At 36.5% G+C, this 19264-nt stretch overlaps 1 protein-coding gene across 2 annotated transcripts in view; it reads left to right on the top strand.

Moving 5' to 3' along the window:
- The window catches only part of LOC105209376 (uncharacterized), a 29109-nt gene extending 9845 nt beyond the window's left edge, over positions 1-19264 (top strand). For both annotated transcript variants that reach the window (XM_011179751.3, XM_054233431.1), the window contains exons 3-15: positions 10485-10557; positions 11692-11955; positions 13373-13563; positions 14113-15151; positions 15357-15516; positions 15588-15719; positions 15777-16026; positions 16086-16244; positions 16569-16866; positions 16925-17305; positions 17366-17697; positions 17805-18315; positions 18853-19264. In XM_011179751.3, coding sequence (XP_011178053.1) covers positions 10485-10557; positions 11692-11955; positions 13373-13563; positions 14113-15151; positions 15357-15516; positions 15588-15719; positions 15777-16026; positions 16086-16244; positions 16569-16866; positions 16925-17305; positions 17366-17697; positions 17805-18315; positions 18853-18947 — 3885 coding nt within the window. In that variant the 3' untranslated portion in view covers positions 18948-19264. The remainder of the gene's footprint in view (positions 1-10484; positions 10558-11691; positions 11956-13372; positions 13564-14112; positions 15152-15356; positions 15517-15587; positions 15720-15776; positions 16027-16085; positions 16245-16568; positions 16867-16924; positions 17306-17365; positions 17698-17804; positions 18316-18852) is intronic.

The raw sequence follows: 19264 nt of genomic DNA, 5'->3' as shown, positions 1-19264 counted from the left end.
CGATGCACTCTTGTCGCGATAATCCACGTCGAAAGTTGTGAAAAATGATCGTACGAAAATGTTCACGAGTTAATTCCATTTTTTGGCCGAGATGAATTTTTTAATTACCTGTAAATAAAACAATTCACGATTAAATGACAAAACGTTCTGATTGATGTTATGCTAAAAAATGTCAAACTTTCCAATGGAAATGTGAGATTGCACCTGGCAACACTTAGTGTTGCCTAGGACAGAAATATATATAGCAGCCCTCGTATTTCTTATATAATGTTACGAGAACCGCGCTTTGATCTATAAATCCATCCCATTCCCGATAATATATGTATATTCCTTATTATTAATAACATATAGCTTATAAGATATATTTTGATTACAGTGCCATCTATCGTACACATTTTTCATTCACATTTTTTTCATGCGATTAACTTTATTTATTTTTTACACATATTTCCTTCCTTTGCTCAATATAAATATAAAAAAGGTATCATTTTAGAATAAACAACGATTATTCGAATAAAGGTGCCACAAATTAATCGCCTTCATAGCGTTTAAATGAGTCGATTATTTCATTCACATGTTGTACGACAATAAGTCAAGGCTGACAATTAAATCCTCTAATAAATCCTACAACGAGAATTATTCAAATTAATGACTTGACTATTTGTAAAATGTTACATATACAGGGTGCGCCAGCTCATGTTAGTTATTGGACTGGTTCGGCATGTAAACATTGAATCACTAATTGAGCACAATTCTCGATTGACACCGAAACAGGGCTCTGAAATTATAAAATTCCCCTTTTAAGAGATGGGCTCATTTCACACCGTCTAATAAGAATCCAAAAAAATGATATAGTTTCAATATGAAACTGTTCAAAATTTACTTTAATGGATCATACAGATCTCCATATTTGACCACTGCAGATTTCTAATTCCCACTCATCAATTATCGGGTCTATTTTTTGAAAAGTAATTTGATGTTTACATATGATCCACCCTGTACCCTTAATTATTTACATAGGCATCCATCTGATCTATTGTCACTTGATATATTACTATGCACATCAGTGCTGTCGCTTGTGCTGATGACTTGTCAGCTGCTGCACACAATTACATACATATGATTAAATCTTATAAATCTTTTAGATGGATTGTTCGCACTTAACTTGGCTGATAGGCATAAATTTTCAGCTTTAATGGTAGTTACATTCATTTTAGCATTCGTTGATTGGATTCAATACGCACAAATTGCAAAGTAATGTTTATATTTTTAAGACAAGTAGGTAAACTGACTCATTATTTTAATTGAATCACATAAATTAAATTTAATTAGTTGTAATCATTTAAAAATTAAATTCAATAACGATTTACATTGCTGCGTTGAGACTATCGAGTTATTGAGCAGCAATTGAATATGCGACATGTAATTGAATACTCAGTACGATTACTTGTATGCGATATTCGGTTTCAATATATAAAATTATGACGCGTGTTTAAGAAAATGTGAAAAAACAAAAACCAAATAAAATAAAACTATCAAAAATGACACCATTTACGCCTCTTATTTCATATATAATACATACATAAGTAAATGACCTCTTACACTATCTGCTCACAGACATAACACTACTCTACTTTACAACCGAACAGGTGATTATCAGGCGATATATAATATATACTGTTATGTTTACATTTATTTACTGTTTATGCACAATATTTTTACAGTTTTTTTGGGGTGTTGGTAAAAAGTGCAGTGTTGACGAAAAGAAATCGCCAAAAAAGTCGCCTAGAAACGCAGTACCATAATGTCATAAGTTGAGTCATGCAATTACTGTTGTTGTCTTGAAAACGTAAACAAGAATATGCAGTAGTAGAGCTGGAGGGAAAATGGTGTGACTACACTTGCAGATAAGAATATAGAAATATTATTTTTTTCTAATTAATGACCTTTTTTAAATCTTGTCTCTTGTATGCTACTCACTATGTCACACTAATGAAAATAAACCTACTGTCATTTGCTATAGTTGGTACTAGAGAAATCGATCATGTCTTCTGTCATTTTAGACAGCTCTTTAATTTAATACGAAATATAGTAAAATACTAATTGACAAATTATGACCTGAACATTGGAAGTTTCTTAATTGACTAAATCTTAGCTGTCTGAATAAAGGAAATTTCTTGATTTAATTAATTAAGAAGGTGTCCGACCATCGGCATTTCTTAATTGATTAATTTAAGGAGCTGTCTGAACAAGGAAAACTTTTTAATTGATTAAATTAAGCGGCTGATTGAAACTCATTTTAGAGAGCTAATAAAAACTTCATTATTGCGCATAAAAGTAGAACCATAGGGAGTGAAGCAGGTGTGCTAAAAATATTCTGTACTCCCCAAATAGATTATATAAGTCCTGTTCATGGTGAGCATAAATCACTTGAAAGGATCTTTTAACCTTAATCGACCCAAAGCGCACGGCCGGTGGCGATAATTTTATGTTTTGACAACATTAAGATGTCCAGGGTTAATATTGGATGACCTATTGATAGTCGCCTAATGTTTTACTGAATTTCGGAAAGTTTTGTTAGTTTCGGCTTTTTTCGGAATTCCAATCGGGGATTAGTTTCAATGGTATATTTATAAAAGCATTTAATTTACTGACAAACAGGAACCGAATAAAAAATTTCTAATTTTCTACAGACCTAGATGCTTCCGACAGTTTGGTACTTCTAATCCAGGATAAGGGATGGGATTTTATAAACTTCCATCGAAATTTTATTCTTATGGATAATTCTTTACAAGAAGGTGGAACGAATTGAAAGATAGGGCATAGCAGTTCTTTTCCTTACCTTAGATTATATATTGGGGCTCATATATGCGAGGAAGTTTTAGTAGACTTCTACTTGAATAGTTGAAAAACCATCTACTGGATACGGATAAAGACACTCTCATTTATTGATAAAGCGATTTCAGTTTACCTCAAATTAATTGAAGTTGAAAATTTCGTTGCCAAATCATATGAATATCTATATACTATTTAATACTGCACATAAAATGCCAAAAAATATCAACAAAATACTTGATTTTGCTAACGAGAAGCTTAAAGTGAATAATAAACAAAAACAAATAGTGATTTGCACAAAAATATTAATTTTGCGTTTAATGAACTCTACTGCGGCGTCGACAGCCGGGTGCGCGCAAACGCCAGCGTATTTGCATGGCGTCAACTAATCCAAGTGCAATTAGAGTTAACAACGCTAAAAATAACAGCAACAGCCGCACTGACGGCACCAATTGACAATTGGCGTCTTGTCGAGCGCTACACACCTACGAAGGTGAAAATAGCGCCGCATTTTGTGTGTGTGTTTGTAATTTTTTTTTCGAAACGTGCAACACGTAATATTGAATGTTTTTTATGCCTGCAAGTGGAATTCAGTAGTTTTTTGATTTTCGCAAATTTTTTTTTATTGCCCAGCGCTTGTCTTATTTTTCGGCATAACTGTATTTTGACACTTGACAGACGAAATCGCAGAATTGGCAAATAATTCGCGTGGTGCATTCACACTTGCCGCCTGCTAGTTGTTGTTGTTATTATTGTGCTTGCAATTTGCAATTGCTACTTCATAGACACATTCTTTCATGTGAAATAATGAAGCACAACGCTTAATTGTCTTCACACTTGCTGATGTTGACTTTGTATTCTTACAATAATAATTTTCACATCTGCAGGGTTTTGTCTATTATTCCATAGAAATTAATTGTTGTTTAAACATTATTCTTAAGCAACTTTTTCGTAATTGCAAAATATTGCAATATATCGTGATTATATGTAGATATGTTATTTTTTTGGACATGTGCAGCATATTCATTACTAGGAACGCCTCAGATGCGCTTTTCGATTAATGCATGTGATTATATTTACATATATACATACATATTTAGGAAGCATGTGCATGAGTAAAGATCTTTCATGTTTTATTTCGCATATTTTATATAGCTATCCGGTAGGAAAATAAGTAAATAGAATATTTAAAAAAATGTATATATTGCAATAAAGAACAAAGATTTAATATATCGTTTCAAGACCTAACAAATATGACGCAGACGCTTCAAACTATTTAGCCACAACCCGAGCTTTTACAGGAGCAAATCTACAACACTTTCACCTATAATTGTCAGTAGGATAACTTTTGTCTACTTCGCATTAGTACTAACTAACTAAGATAAGAAATAATTGTCAATGGACTCTTCAGAGGGCAGTTCTAGAAAGGATTCTTATTTAAAAGAGCGTTAACCTGAATCGTAACTAAACCAGTTTTAAATTAGTAGATTTTCCTGCTGAGTATCTATTTACAAATATACAAAGATACATATGTTTCTATCAATCTAAATACGCCTTTCAATGTTTTTTAATGATCGCATCTTTCAAACGAGCACTAATGAATCGCCGCAGATTACATTCTAAGTGTCACAGTTCAAGCAAACGCATGCGAAACAATTCTAATGGCATGACAATTTTATTGACTCATGTGAATCGATTAAGTAATCGGAGACGATGTAATTATCAGGGTCATAAAAGTGTGTGCGAATAACTGCTGGGCAACGACATCAGCTTAGATCGTTGATCGTTTGACTCGGGAGAGAGAAAGAGAGAGAAATGGAGGTCGTAGGTGTTTCCAGAAATAATATATGTACATATATACATCAAAAAGTATTTAACGCTATGGGTCTTTTTAAATGTTAAGATAATAAACCAACAGGAATAATGTGGATCTAAGGATCTCAACAGGTATAATGTAGATCGAAGCATATTTCAATAAAATTAAACGTAGTTGAGTCGCCCTTCTCTGGGCGCCATGTTTGAGCTCTGCTCTCTGGTCGAAAAATTTAAAACTACATCAAAATAATTCAATCGCGCTCATTGCAAGATGTCACATAAAGTGGTATAACTGCTTGTTTTATATCATCTGTACTATCTGTTTGATTTATACCAGTGGCTTGTTTGATTCGCTAAATTCCAAAAAATGGCGATATAAGTCAACTATAGTATGTATGTATGTGATTGGCGTTCAACCGTTTAGCCGGTTATAGCCGAATCGATGAGAGCGCGCCACTCCTCTCTTTCCTTTGCAGTTCGGCGCCAGTTGGAGATTCCAAGAGTAACCAGGTCGCTCTTCACCTGGTCCCTCCAACGGAGTGAAGGCCTTCCCCTTCCTCGGCTTCCTCCGGCGGGTACTGCATCGAAATGGAGTGTTTTCGTCCATTCGGACAACATGACCTAGCCAGCGTAGCCGCTGTCTTTTTATTCGCTGAACTATGTCAATGTCGTCGTATAACTCGTACAGCCCATCGTTCCATCGTCTGCGGTATTCGCCATTGCCAATGTTCTGAGGACCAGAAATCTTGCGCAAAATTTTCCTCTCGAAAACTCCTAGTGTCGTCTCATCTGATGTTGACATCGTCCAAGCTTCTGCACCATAAAGCAGGACGGGAATGATAAGCGACTTGTAGAGTTTGATTTTGGTTCGTCGAGAGAGGACTTTACTGTTTAACTGCCTACTCAGTCCAAAGTAGCACCTGTTGGCAAGAGTGATTCTGCGCTGGATTTCGAGGCTTCGAGACTATAGTACGGTAATTAAAATAAATACAAATATAATTGGAACCGCGGTAATAATGCCAAAAGTTATTGACCTGCGTTAAGCAACACAAATCATATTATATTTTATGATTATTACAAGTAGAAGAACTATGAACTAATAAGCGCGCAACAATATAATGAGCAAAATAATTGAATGACCGCATACGAAGCCTACAAATTGCGCCACAAAGAAAGGTAAAGGTACCTTATTATGTAGAGTATGTGTAAATATATCATCAAAGAAATTATATATGCTCGTTCCGGTATATAACAACATAATGACTTACCCAGCTGAACTTAGATGGGTAAATCGCAAATACGCAAATGCAAAATTCTAACTTGAATCACGAACGGAAAGGAGAGCAGACTATAATGACGACTCGTACTGGTTCGTCGAGAGAGGACTTTACTGTTTAACTGCCTACTCAGTCCAAAGTAGCACCTGTTGGCAAGAGTGATTCTGCGCTGGATTTCGAGGCTTCGAGACTATAGTACGGTAATTAAAATAAATACAAATATAATTGGAACCGCGGTAATAATGCCAAAAGTTATTGACCTGCGTTAAGCAACACAAATCATATTATATTTTATGATTATTACAAGTAGAAGAACTATGAACTAATAAGCGCGCAACAATATAATGAGCAAAATAATTGAATGACCGCATACGAAGCCTACAAATTGCGCCACAAAGAAAGGTAAAGGTACCTTATTATGTAGAGTATGTGTAAATATATCATCAAAGAAATTATATATGCTCGTTCCGGTATATAACAACATAATGACTTACCCAGCTGAACTTAGATGGGTAAATCGCAAATACGCAAATGCAAAATTCTAACTTGAATCACGAACGGAAAGGAGAGCAGACTATAATGACGACTCGTACTGGTTCGTCGAGAGAGGACTTTACTGTTTAACTGCCTACTCAGTCCAAAGTAGCACCTGTTGGCAAGAGTGATTCTGCGCTGGATTTCGAGGCTTCGAGACTATAGTACGGTAATTAAAATAAATACAAATATAATTGGAACCGCGGTAATAATGCCAAAAGTTATTGACCTGCGTTAAGCAACACAAATCATATTATATTTTATGATTATTACAAGTAGAAGAACTATGAACTAATAAGCGCGCAACAATATAATGAGCAAAATAATTGAATGACCGCATACGAAGCCTACAAATTGCGCCACAAAGAAAGGTAAAGGTACCTTATTATGTAGAGTATGTGTAAATATATCATCAAAGAAATTATATATGCTCGTTCCGGTATATAACAACATAATGACTTACCCAGCTGAACTTAGATGGGTAAATCGCAAATACGCAAATGCAAAATTCTAACTTGAATCACGAACGGAAAGGAGAGCAGACTATAATGACGACGTGTTTACAATAACTAATTGACAATGAATATATGAGCTTGTATATGTGCTTTATGTATAATATATTACATATATGTATAGATAAAGATATATATAGATCATATATTATGTATTATTTATGGAAATGAGAGCATTGAGCAAGTTACGCATGCGCATGAGAACTTTTCACACAGCGATTGCATGCACGCGAGCATGAAACCATTGTTTGTACTCTAGATAACCAGTACAAAGACTCGATGATGTTAATTTTGGAAATGATATTAAATAATATATACACACCTGGGAGAATTACATATTTTATTATTGCATGTTCAATTATGCACATGTCTTCAGAAAATACAAGGTAATCTACATACAATATGTCTACCGCAAAATACAGTATGAACTGATAATAGAAGTTTAAATTGTAAGTTCAACGTCATATTCAGGGGTCAAGATGTTTATAAAAGTATACCGTGAAAGACCGTGGCACACAGTCTTTTCGGAGAGTACATCATTTTGAACCGAAGAAAAATATGATAAATATATCAATTGAGTTCCTCAAAGGTTTGTCACTAGTCTCAGGACAGTTTTATTGCTCCTGAAACCTTAACTAACTGATCTACCCAAAAGTTAGGCAGGACTTTGAGATGAGTAAAATTGGGTTTTTAGTTATCAAAACTATTTTAATCATCAGAACTGTCTACAATATCGACATATCCTGTATTTTATAACAGATTGCCGTTCATATATTGAGGATCGAGGGTTATGAGCATATGGATCATTGGGTTTCCAGCAATTCGGAAATCACCCAATTATATAGATCTTATTTCCATTAGTTTAGTTGAAAATTCGAATTCTATAAGTAAGGTTCTCATTGAACCACTCTCCGAAGATCTCATCTATATTCAGTTATATGTAAATATGGCTTTGCGTGCTTATTTCGTCGGCACAAAAATACTCGGTGGTAAGCGTCTGACTGTGACATACTCGTAATTGTAAATAAATTAAGCTGCTACTGGCCATTATGGGTGGCTTACCACCTCTTTTTGCCGGCTACGGAAGCTGACGCTGGTTGTAGCGCCGCCACCGACTAACATTGACGTTTCTATTATTACGGTTCGCTGATTTTGGTACTTGACTGGTTGTTGTTGTTGTTGCTGCTATTGCTGTGCTCATTACTGTTGTGTTGGTGTGTTATTTTTTGGCACATTCATTCAGACAGTTCAAGTGCTTCGGATACGTGCGTGCTTTTCCGGCACTTTTCAACACCATTTGATGATGGTTGTTTGTGCGCATGTGTGGGTTATTTGATGCGTGTTTACTATGCGTCAATGGTTTTCGGTTTAATTCGGCTTTTATTTGTATGATTTTAATTTGGTTTATTCGCAAACACACACTTCTTTGCCAACTACAACGGCAAAAAAGCTTTGACTCTGTAACTTGTTGCTTGTTGTTATTGTTATTGCCTGCTATCTGAGTTCGGAGCCAGCCTTCAATGCCCTTGCAGGCAATTAGTGGTGTTTACCGCGGCAATTGTTGCAGCGCGTCAACAAATATTGCTGCTTTGCGCTTCACGGTTCGTTGCAGACGCTTATAGTTTAGTGAGTTCTGCGTGTCGCTTTGGGCACTTCTTTGTGTTTGGGTGCTCTTATTATGTTGTTGTTGACATAGCTGGTACAACGCCTATGCATATATTATAATTCAACTTTGAGCTTGAAGTTAGCGGAAGTCAGCATACTCAGAACTCGTAATGTAGTTGTTGTTTTTGTCATTTGCTTCAATTGCTATGCGGTTACGCCTCCTTTCTTCTCCAAATTAAGTGGCAAAATCTGCAGCTGAAGTTCAAGCGCGTATTTGCGTAAAATTGCAACTTACTTTGTTTATTAAATTTCTTGTCATTTTCCAAATTGAATGGAAAATTTCAAAACACTTCCAAATGTTGTCGAAACTTAACTCTTTGTTGCGTGTTTATAACAAGTATGCATGTATGTATTCGAGTGCGAAAACTTGGTGTTAGGAAGTAAATCATTAGCTGCTTGGGTCGTCATTAGCTTGACATTTCGAGAAACTGTTCCCGGCTTCCTTAATTGACAAAAAATATATATATTTTATCAAATTATACAACAAGACTCTGATAAATATGCTAAATAAATATGCATCCAGATCTCCTCCATTAACCTCAAAATATGAGAACAAACCACATTCTTTCTTAGATTACGTTTTAGGTAAATGGTTCAATATTAGTTTAAAGTCAATTTAAAACAAGAAAAAACGTTAACTTCGGCTGTACCGAAGCTAATATACCCTTCACAGGTGCATTTCTTTTAGTAACTATGTGTTTAAACTATGTGTTAAAGACGTAAGAAAAAGTAAAAAATAAAACATTTTATTAATTCTTTTTAGCAGGGTTGTTTGCTAGAAACATTAAGGTTATATAGTTAACCGATATGTACAATTTCATCGGAGATTATATTACTCGTATTACCTTAAGCAGTAATCCATGTCAAATTTCGTGATACCACGTCAAAGGCTTTGATTCCGATCGTTCAGTTTGTATGGCAGCTATATGCTATAGTGAACCGATCTGAACAATTTTTTCGGAGATTAAATTATTTCTATGAACAATAACTCGCACCAAATTTCGTGAAGATATGTAGTAAAATGCGGAAGTTTTCCATACAAGCCCTTGATTCAGATCGTTCAGTTTGTGTGGCAGCTATATGATATAGTGGTCCGATATCGGCACTTCCGACAAATAAGCAGCTTCTTGAAGAGAAAATAACACCTGCAAAATTTCAAAACGATATCTTAAAAACTGAAGAGTTCGTATATATACAGACAGACAGACGGACATGGCTAAATCGACTCAGTTCAACATACTGATCGTTTATATATATACCTTATAGGGCCTCCGACGCTTCTTTCTGGGTGTTACAAACTTCGTGACAAACTTAATATACCCTGTTCAGGGTATAAAAAGGGGCCTAGATTCCAAAGCTAGATATCTCGTTTCTATGAAGGATGCCTCGAGAACTGAATTCCTATGTTTTGTGTGTAGACCTAACATTGAAAAGACACACGTTCATTTATTTCATAGTTATCGGACAAATTGGTTCGGGAAATAGCATAGATGGATTGCTAAGTCTCATACAGTCTGATATTCACTCCAAAAGTGCGAATTATATATACTTTAAAGTTATTAAATGAATGTGTATGTTATACTGTTTATAAATTGTTAGGTAGGTAGGAAGGAAAGGGGTGCGTGGGAGTAAGTAATCGAGACCAATCATACATGATACTTAAATTTATTGTTGTAAAGAATTTCCATTCTTATCAAATTGATTGCCGGCTTCCTTAGGATTCTAAAACAATATTTCTTTGTTAAAATTTTAATATATTTTTTTTAACTATTAATTTTTTTTAATACTCATTTAATAGTTTTTAAAATTTTTTACTAATCAAACTGTTTCTCTTTCTTATTTTCAGATTAAGGAAAGTTCACTTGCAGACCATTTGGCAGAACATGAAAAGGAACTAATATTTGGAAAAGTGAAAGAAGGTGAGTTAATGAGTAGATGAATAAGCAAAAAAGGAAAAAAAAAACGTAAAGAAATTAGGCAAAAATTAAGAATAAAAGTAAAAGAATAAAAAAAATTATCCAGGCAATGTCAGATTACTTCATTAGTAAATATTGAAAGGTAAACGAAATATAGACGCATATTTTGAATAAGTAAGCTGATATGGCCTTATTTTTTAATGAAATATCGTTCCTTTCGTTTATGACGTTACGAGCCAACGAATTTGTATGGAAATTTTACTCAGAAAAGGGAATGGGACGAAAGTGGACACTTTTTCTAACATTGTTGGGGGGATATGGATCACTCAGTATCTTCCTTATCTTGCTACTTGTTTTTGTTATGATTTTTATGTTGCAATAATGCAGTTTCGTTCATTCACAAAGTGAAAATGATGATATTGCTAAATCAGTGATAAGCTTATTTAATTTTAAGCTAAGCTTCTAAGTAAATCAATAATAATACGTGTATAGTGATGTAAATAGAACTGATAAGCGAGTACGATGAGATGTCATTCAACTTTGTAATCAGTCGATTACTAAATATAAATTAAAATTGTGAATAAGGGGGTTTCCCGAAAATGTCTATTACATTGTATACTATAATGAGTACTATTTTATTTTTGTATGCTCTTCAGGCAAATGTAGAATAAAATTATCTATGAAAGCCTGAACATGTTGCTTTGCATGAGAAATAAAAATGTTACAAACATTTTCTGATGTAAATAATTACTTGTAAATATAGGGTCAATGTATAAATTTGTAATAAATCTATAAAACGCATACACTCGATACTGACAGCACAGATTCTCGCACTACTGAAAGCGATGTTCAATTTCAATCGATAACAGTGTTTGTATACTGTATACTCTAAACTGCCAAAGGCAATGTACTTGAATAGACAAACGATTAGCCGTTTAGACAGGCAGACAGATAGATAGACGCTGATATAAGCCAAAAGGCTATAAATGGACAGACAGCAAATATACTCCGGCTCCTGCGTGACTTCCATGTCGCTTGATTGTTTACTTTTCAACCTTTTAGAACAATTGTGCACATACATACACAAACATATGTATATATTTGTAAATAATTATCGACATCGATCTTTGCTTGCAGGGCGTCCACTCAAATTGGTGCATTTGCAACATCTAACAGATGCCAGCGTCGACGACGATGGAGCGAGTAATGTTGCTGCTGCTGATTCAGCAACGCCGGCAGCTTTCATGTCACAACAACAGCAGCAACAGGCAGCGTACAAATCATCGCATCGTGTCAAACGTTCTGACACCAGCGCCACCGCAGCGCAGAGTCAAAGCGAAGGCGCCCAACCACAAGCGGCAAGCCAGGCGAGTGAGGACGTTGTCTCTGTGCAAATAAAAGGTAAGTTAATCACGACACACGGAGTACATGAAATCATTGCAGCTGTGATGTGCTCTGACTTGAGCGCATTCTTAAGTGTCAGCAGATTGACAGCTGGCGCAGTCAATGCAAGATGAATGCTTGTTTGTGGCGTTAAGCTTGGATAAGCTATTTTTTGTGCACGATAATTGCCGCTGGATTGTGTGTTTAACTTTACTAGATTACTTATTGGCTACTTATTGACAGAGTTTTATGCAGAAATCTATTGTGCGTGAACAATACTTTAAATCTAAAGGTTTTCTTGTAGATCGGTAAGGTTAGGAAATGTAGTTTATATCTTTGAAGATTTATAGGACGTGTCATTAGGTTCAACTGAATTCCAAATTACAACCTTTCTTGTGTCTTGTCTATTCGCTGATTCTGACTGACATTCTTCGAGTTAAATATTGGATACAGTATTTGGTAAACTGTGGTCCTACTCATTTGTTGTGTGTGTTACTCAATCTCGTCTCTTTATTTAGTGTTAAGGTCATCAAATCATTCAAATTCCTTTTGTTTTTTCTATTTTGATAATTTCTATATTTGATATGAAGTCTATTTCGTTTTTTTAGTAATTTTTTTTATTTGGAATTGTACTCTTTTGTTAAACTGATAAATGATAAGGATTTTTGAATAATTATGATCTCAATTAAATATTAATTGGGCAATTAGTTAATTGTATGGTAAATTGAGAACAATTAATGGTGAAATCTATTATCTTAATTGCTCTATTAGAAATCGGTTTGAACAGGGTGTAACTTACCTTCAATAAAAAAGTTGATATGTTCTTTATAGAGATCTGAAACTGTATGAAGATCGCACATAAAGAATTTTCTCCATTATTCATCTTAGGACCTTGAACCTATGCGAACAAAGTTGAATTATTAGTTGTAATCTTCAACAACACATTCCAAGCAAATGTGATATCTTTCGATTATTCGCTGTTCTTCTTCTTTGTATTTAGTTCATTACCGCATGCGATTTAATGTATTCTTTGATCTTGTTCCAAGCTATTCGAGACGTCGGAAGCAATACTTATTATTCCGGTCAATGCAGCTTGAATTGAAGTGTCGGTGAGATGAGTGGAAATGTGGTTTGTGTAAGCAACAGAGTGCAGCAATGCTACTGCGTGATCACTGTTGCATGCAACTAGCGCTAGCTGCCGCACTTACGGCATTAATATTTACAAGCATATATGGGATAAATGTAAAAAAAAAAATACAACTACATTTATGGCATCTATTTTTGCTTGGCGAGTGTCTTATACACCCATTGTTCCACAGTCTCTTTGCAACTGCGCCGCACACTTCGAACTTTGCCGCTTTTTTTCATTTTCAATATTCATAGATAACTGTTAAATCTCTTTTGTTGTCTTTATTTATTCGCATTTTTTTTACAGACAACGACCAATCGGTGCACCTACAGCTACGCCAGACACCGAAACTAATCGACGACGCTTTTGTATTCATCCGACGCTATGCCAACTCGACGCAGTTCATTGAGGATTCGCATAAATTAGCCGAGCGGTATGAGCGTTGCTTTTACAGTAATGAAAATTCAGCACTTGACCTTTGCGATGATGAAAATGTGGTAAGTAGCAACAATAACAATAATAAAAAAATACCAGATAAATACAATAAAACAATGATGAATGGAAAACCAACGAAGCGATAAGGCATATTTGTGATGTGGCGTGTGCGTTGCTTTGGGAAGAGGGCGTGTGTGTGGGGTGTAAACCACAATAGTTAGACACGCGGCTGCCGTTGATGTGGCTAACTATTAGTATGCATTTATGTATCTTCATATGCAAAGCAAACCGATTGGGCATATAAGTGGAAAGTAGAGTGCACGGGTCACTTGCCATATAATGTATGGAATATCATTAAAAAAAATTAAAAAGTAATTTCTAGGAATATAAAGGGATGTATTAAAAGGCAGTATTTCACTCAATACATGACGCAGTTTATTTGGTATTTTCGTTTAGACACCCAAAGCCGAAGAGCTTCCCTGATCAGAGGGCGGCTGTCAACGATTCGTCACGTTTCTGTTCATCGTCCAGTTGTTGTTCGATTCGCCAATATAGCTAATTCTATAAGCTTAAGTGTATTCATTGAAATTTAATTTCTTTCCCCATTCCAGCGTGGCGTTTTCCATCACAACTCCACCAACTACATCATACATCCACTGCCTGCCCGTTTTGGCAACTCAACTCACGTAATACTCGAATCGAATTATCACCTGCCGCCCAAAGACACCAGAGAATCTGCCGTTATGCCATTGGCTGCAAGCGTACTCAACGCTAGCGTACAGTTTGAGCCTGAAGAGGAGGGCTTCAACGAGTTGAACGACTTCTCGTTAGAACATACAGTAAGTGAGTACACCACACGTCCAGTACGTAATACCGGGTATGAGGCGCACGAAGATTTCGCGGAAGACGGAACAACACATAACTACACATATCATCACAATGGAAGAGGCGATAAATTAAAGAAATATGTGGCTATAAATTTACGTTATAAGCCAAGTTATCATCATCATCACAACGGCGAACAGCAGCAACTGAAACGTCAGCGACAGCGACAACAACATTCACAGCATCAACAGTACCATGAACAGAAGTCGCAGAAACTGCCTCAACGCCAAAGAAAACAAAAAGAACATCACCAACACCATAAACAACAACAAACGCTGCCAACACTACTTGAACACATCGATTTGCAGCACAACAACAATAACAAAGAAGAAAACGTTAAGAAAAACAAAAATAATGACGAACACGGTGACTATCAAAAGCGTACACGTCGTCGTCGGCGTCGTAACATTGCTTCGGGCAGTACGAAAATACCACAAGATCTGTATATTGAGACAGCGATCTTTGTTGATCGTGATCTCTTCCAGCATATGTCGAAGAATTTCCCCGACAATACCGAAAGTCAAATGATACGTTTTGTATTGGCAATGATAAATGCTGTGCAACTATTGTATCACGATCGTTCCCTAGGGCGTCGTATTAATTTCGTATTGAAACGTTTGGAGATACTTTACAATGACCCGTCCAGTTTACGGCGTTCCGATGATATTGACACGTATTTGAGTAATTTTTGTGAGTGGCAGCAACGTTTGAATCCGCCGAAGGATAGTGACACCATGCACTATGATCATGCAGTCATCTTAACAGGTGGGTGTGGGAAGTGAAGAAGCTTCAATCGAAAGTGGAAACTTGATTGTTATTTGGAATTTCAGATATGGTTTCTAAAGACAACGATCGAATTTTGTATACTCTTCTTCTTCCCGAGGCTTAGCCCTTAGGGACTATAGTTTGCTTTCTAGATTAAAGTTTTTTAGTGTTTAAAAACGTATAAAGTATTTCCCCCTCCCTCCAGGTCTGGATTTGTATGTGGTAGATAAAGGCGGTAAGAAGATCAGTCAGGTGGTTGGTCTGGCCCCAGTGTCTGGTATGTGTACAAACACTTCTTCATGCACCATCAACGAGGGCAAACATTTCGAAAGTGTTTTCGTTGTAGCACACGAGATCGGACATAAGTGAGTGCATTCGTGCAATGCGGAATGCAGTAAAATATTTTATTTATTACAATTATTTACAATTTTTGTAGTCTCGGCATGCGTCACGATACAATAAACGAACGAAATTGTGATCCCACACGTTATATTATGTCGCCCACACTGGGCAGCGGCAAGACAACATGGTCGGACTGTTCGCGTGATTATTTAGAAACGTTTTTGCGGTGAGGAAGTTAAAATTAATAACGAAAGAAGACTTTCTGATTATATTTTATCTTCAGAAAAGGTTTAGGCAGCTGTCTCTTCGATCACGGTCAGTTCGCCAACAATTTGGACCACTCGGCTGAGGGTATACTGCCGGGTGAACGTTTCGATGCCGATCAACAGTGTATGCTTAAATATGGACGTCCTTCAATGCGTGCGAAAAACCAAAAGCAATCAGATATTTGCACAGACTTACACTGTCAGCGCGATCGCCATACTTGGACTTCGCATCCGGCTTTGGAGGGTACCACTTGCGGATCAAATATGGTTGGTTTTCTCGGTGTTTTGTTGTTTTTGTTCCAAATAACGTTTATTTTGCATTGCAGTGGTGTCGTAGCGGTACTTGTGTGATACGCCCTGCCTATACGGAGTCCTACCATACACCTAAGCTTATATCCACAGCTACCAAAGTGGGTTATGATAAGTCGAATTTTCTGGAATCAAGTAAGATGGGTCATTTGTTGCACGAATACAACTACAATAAGGTGAGTGACCAATATTATTGGTGTATACTATGTATCAGTCCGAAAGCCTATTGTGTAAGATTCCTCGAAGAACTACGAAAACCCTATAAGATGAATCCCTGAATCGCTAATATACTAGGCTTGTGGAACATAGTTCTATGGAACCATACCATAATCTCTATGAGAAACGAAGTTTAGTTACCTGTATCTCAGTTTTGATTGTATGGAGACGCGAGTTCTTCTCCATTTCATACATGATACCTCTTTGACTTCTAAGGCGTACTTTTTTGTATATCGTTTAGTGTTCGAATATAAATTCAGAACTTTAAATATTTTTATTTTTAGCCTTTGAGTTGGAGTGAATGGAGCGAGGCGAGCGACTGTGCATCCGGTTGTCTATATGGACCTTCGCGTCGTCTACTTGAAGGCAGCACCGGTCTACGAACCTACTCACGTAGATGTATCGACCACTATCGACGTTGCCTCGGACGTGATCACAAATATGAAACTTGTGTAGCCAAAGATTGTTACAGTCTGAAAATTGTGATGACAATTGAAGAATTCGCTTACGACAAATGCAGTCGTGCACAAAAGTCGGACGTTGAGTTGACAGGCGAGGGCGTGCAAATAATAGGCGATATAGGTGGGTAACAGAAATATATTTGAATTACATTTTTATGACATACCGCACATTTCTGTAGAGGAATCCTGCAAGGTATACTGTCGCACAAAAACGAATGGCACAAAAACGCGTCGCTGGACTTTTCCTGACGGCACCACTTGCCGTACAACACTTTACAAGGCCGAAGATATATCATATTGCATTGGTGGGCGATGTGAGAAGTTCTCGTGCGACAATTCGACACAAAATTACAATAAATTGGATCCGCATTTGTGTGAACAACGACGGACGTCACCGGCACGTGCCGAGGAATCGGAGAGCCGGCGCTACAATATGGTGCATGCAACCACAGCCAGCGGCAATAATTTAAATTATAATAAAAATTTCAATAACAACAACAATAACATACCACAGTACAATATCTATGCGCCAACAACATACCGCAGTAAATATGAGAATGGTGAGCAATTTCGATGCATTTAAAAAAAAAGTAGTATTTATTATTCGACTTTTAATGCAGAGGTGGCTGTACGCAGTTTCCATGGTCAGGAACGTGAATCGCCCTACAAACGTAAAACGGGCGTCTATCAACCGTGGAATAAATACAATTATCCGCTGCGCGACTCAGCACAACCCGTGGCGCAGCCACAGCCACCGAAGCCGCCACCTCCCGTCTCGGCTTCTTTGGTAGCCATGGACACGGCAGCGTCGGCGGCGGCAATAGTGGAACCAGAATGGATTGTCAAATCGGGTTGTCATTCAAGTTGTATGGCCAAATCGAAGGGCATTCAAGTGGTGACCTCGCGCCGCACTAGTGCCAATAATATACAGCTGTGCACGCATACCGCCAAGGTATGAAGTTATTAAATTGGAGCGCAACTTTTGTGCGGCAATAAATGTTTCTCCTTTAAGCTTTTTTGTAATATTAATTTGGAAAATTTATGTTTGAATTATTGCAGCCTTGTGAACGCCTGCTGTCGGCCACCGAACACGCGGAACACACTTGTGCGCGCTACAAGCTGAAGGTGCGCGGTCTCTCTGGCTATGGCACGCAAATTGCGGCGAGTGTTGATGAGCCGGATCGGAGTTGCCGTGTCGGCTGTCAGGATGAATCCATTAAGTATCGCTTCTATTTGGTGAATGGCCGGTATGGGCACTTTCCGTTGGGTACTAAATGCTCAAACACCGAAGAACGTTATTGCGTCAATGGCAAGTGCTTGGAATTTGGGCCAGACAATATACCGTTGCAGCAGTCGCACATCAGTTTGGCCTTGTTTCGCAGTCGCCGTTCGGTGCCGTCGTACGATGTGCTGACGCCGGACGAACTTGTGGAGCCTACGGTGGAGAGCGTACGACAACGGCGTAGTTATCTCTACTTCGACCCCGTAAATATCACGGAGACAATCACACAGGATTTCATTAATACCATTGTGAAGAGTATAATGGACTTTGAGCAGCAGCATGTCGAAGGTGAGAGAATAGGGATTTAATGGATATATGGAAAATGTTTATTAAAAATATTATTGATTTTTTACAGTTTATGAATTTTAAACTTTCAACAAAACCTCAATTTTAAAAGCAACAAAGGTTGAAGAGCTTGTACAAAAAACTTTTTAAACCTTTTAAATTCAGATTTATTCAGTAAACTCTTTGGAAATTAGTTTGAAATAATATTTTCTTTGAACACTGTAACTCTCTAAAGTCCAATTTTATTTATTATCTAGAATTTTCTGTGAAAAGCTGTGGCGCGATATTTAAGGTCGAAATAATTACTATATATTTCTTTGAAATGATTCAGTAGATATGTCTTTAAGAAATTCTTTCAAAAACGGCTCAAAGCAACCCTTATAAAACATTAGAGGGTTAAGATGTGGCATCGGCTTCAAAGGATTTATCTATTCAGTTGTATATAATAAATTTTTAACCAACAATAACCTAATTTTGTTATACAATTTTATCTATAATTGTCTGGCCTTCAATAAATATTGTTTTTCTAACTCATTTCAGATGAATCACTCAATCGCGATCACATCGAATTCAATAATCCCATAAACATAGCCACGGAAGTTGAAGTAACCACGGAACTGCCAACGAGCACATAGATTCCAATATCTATTTTCTTCGAATATCGAATTGAAAATTATTTATAAATAATACTTTACACACAAGTTTTATATATTTATTTTTTTTTTTGTGTTAAGATTTGCGTTCCAAACACGAATTTTGTATGTTTGCGCTTTTGTAGTGATATTTTCATTAGGATTTTGAATAAATCATAGCTTTCGAATTGATCTTAAGTTTAAAACAAAAAAAATATTATTTATATAATATGTATGTATTTTAATTGCATATATTATAATATATTATGCTGATAATGTGTCTTATATTGCCCGAATATGAATTGTAGAATATGTATATG

Source organism: Zeugodacus cucurbitae, chromosome 6 (genome assembly GCF_028554725.1).
Source record: "Zeugodacus cucurbitae isolate PBARC_wt_2022May chromosome 6, idZeuCucr1.2, whole genome shotgun sequence".
NCBI classification, from domain to species: domain Eukaryota; kingdom Metazoa; phylum Arthropoda; class Insecta; order Diptera; family Tephritidae; genus Zeugodacus; species Zeugodacus cucurbitae.
Note: the sequence above shows the minus strand (reverse complement) of the source record. Positions and strands in the feature narration are given on the sequence as shown.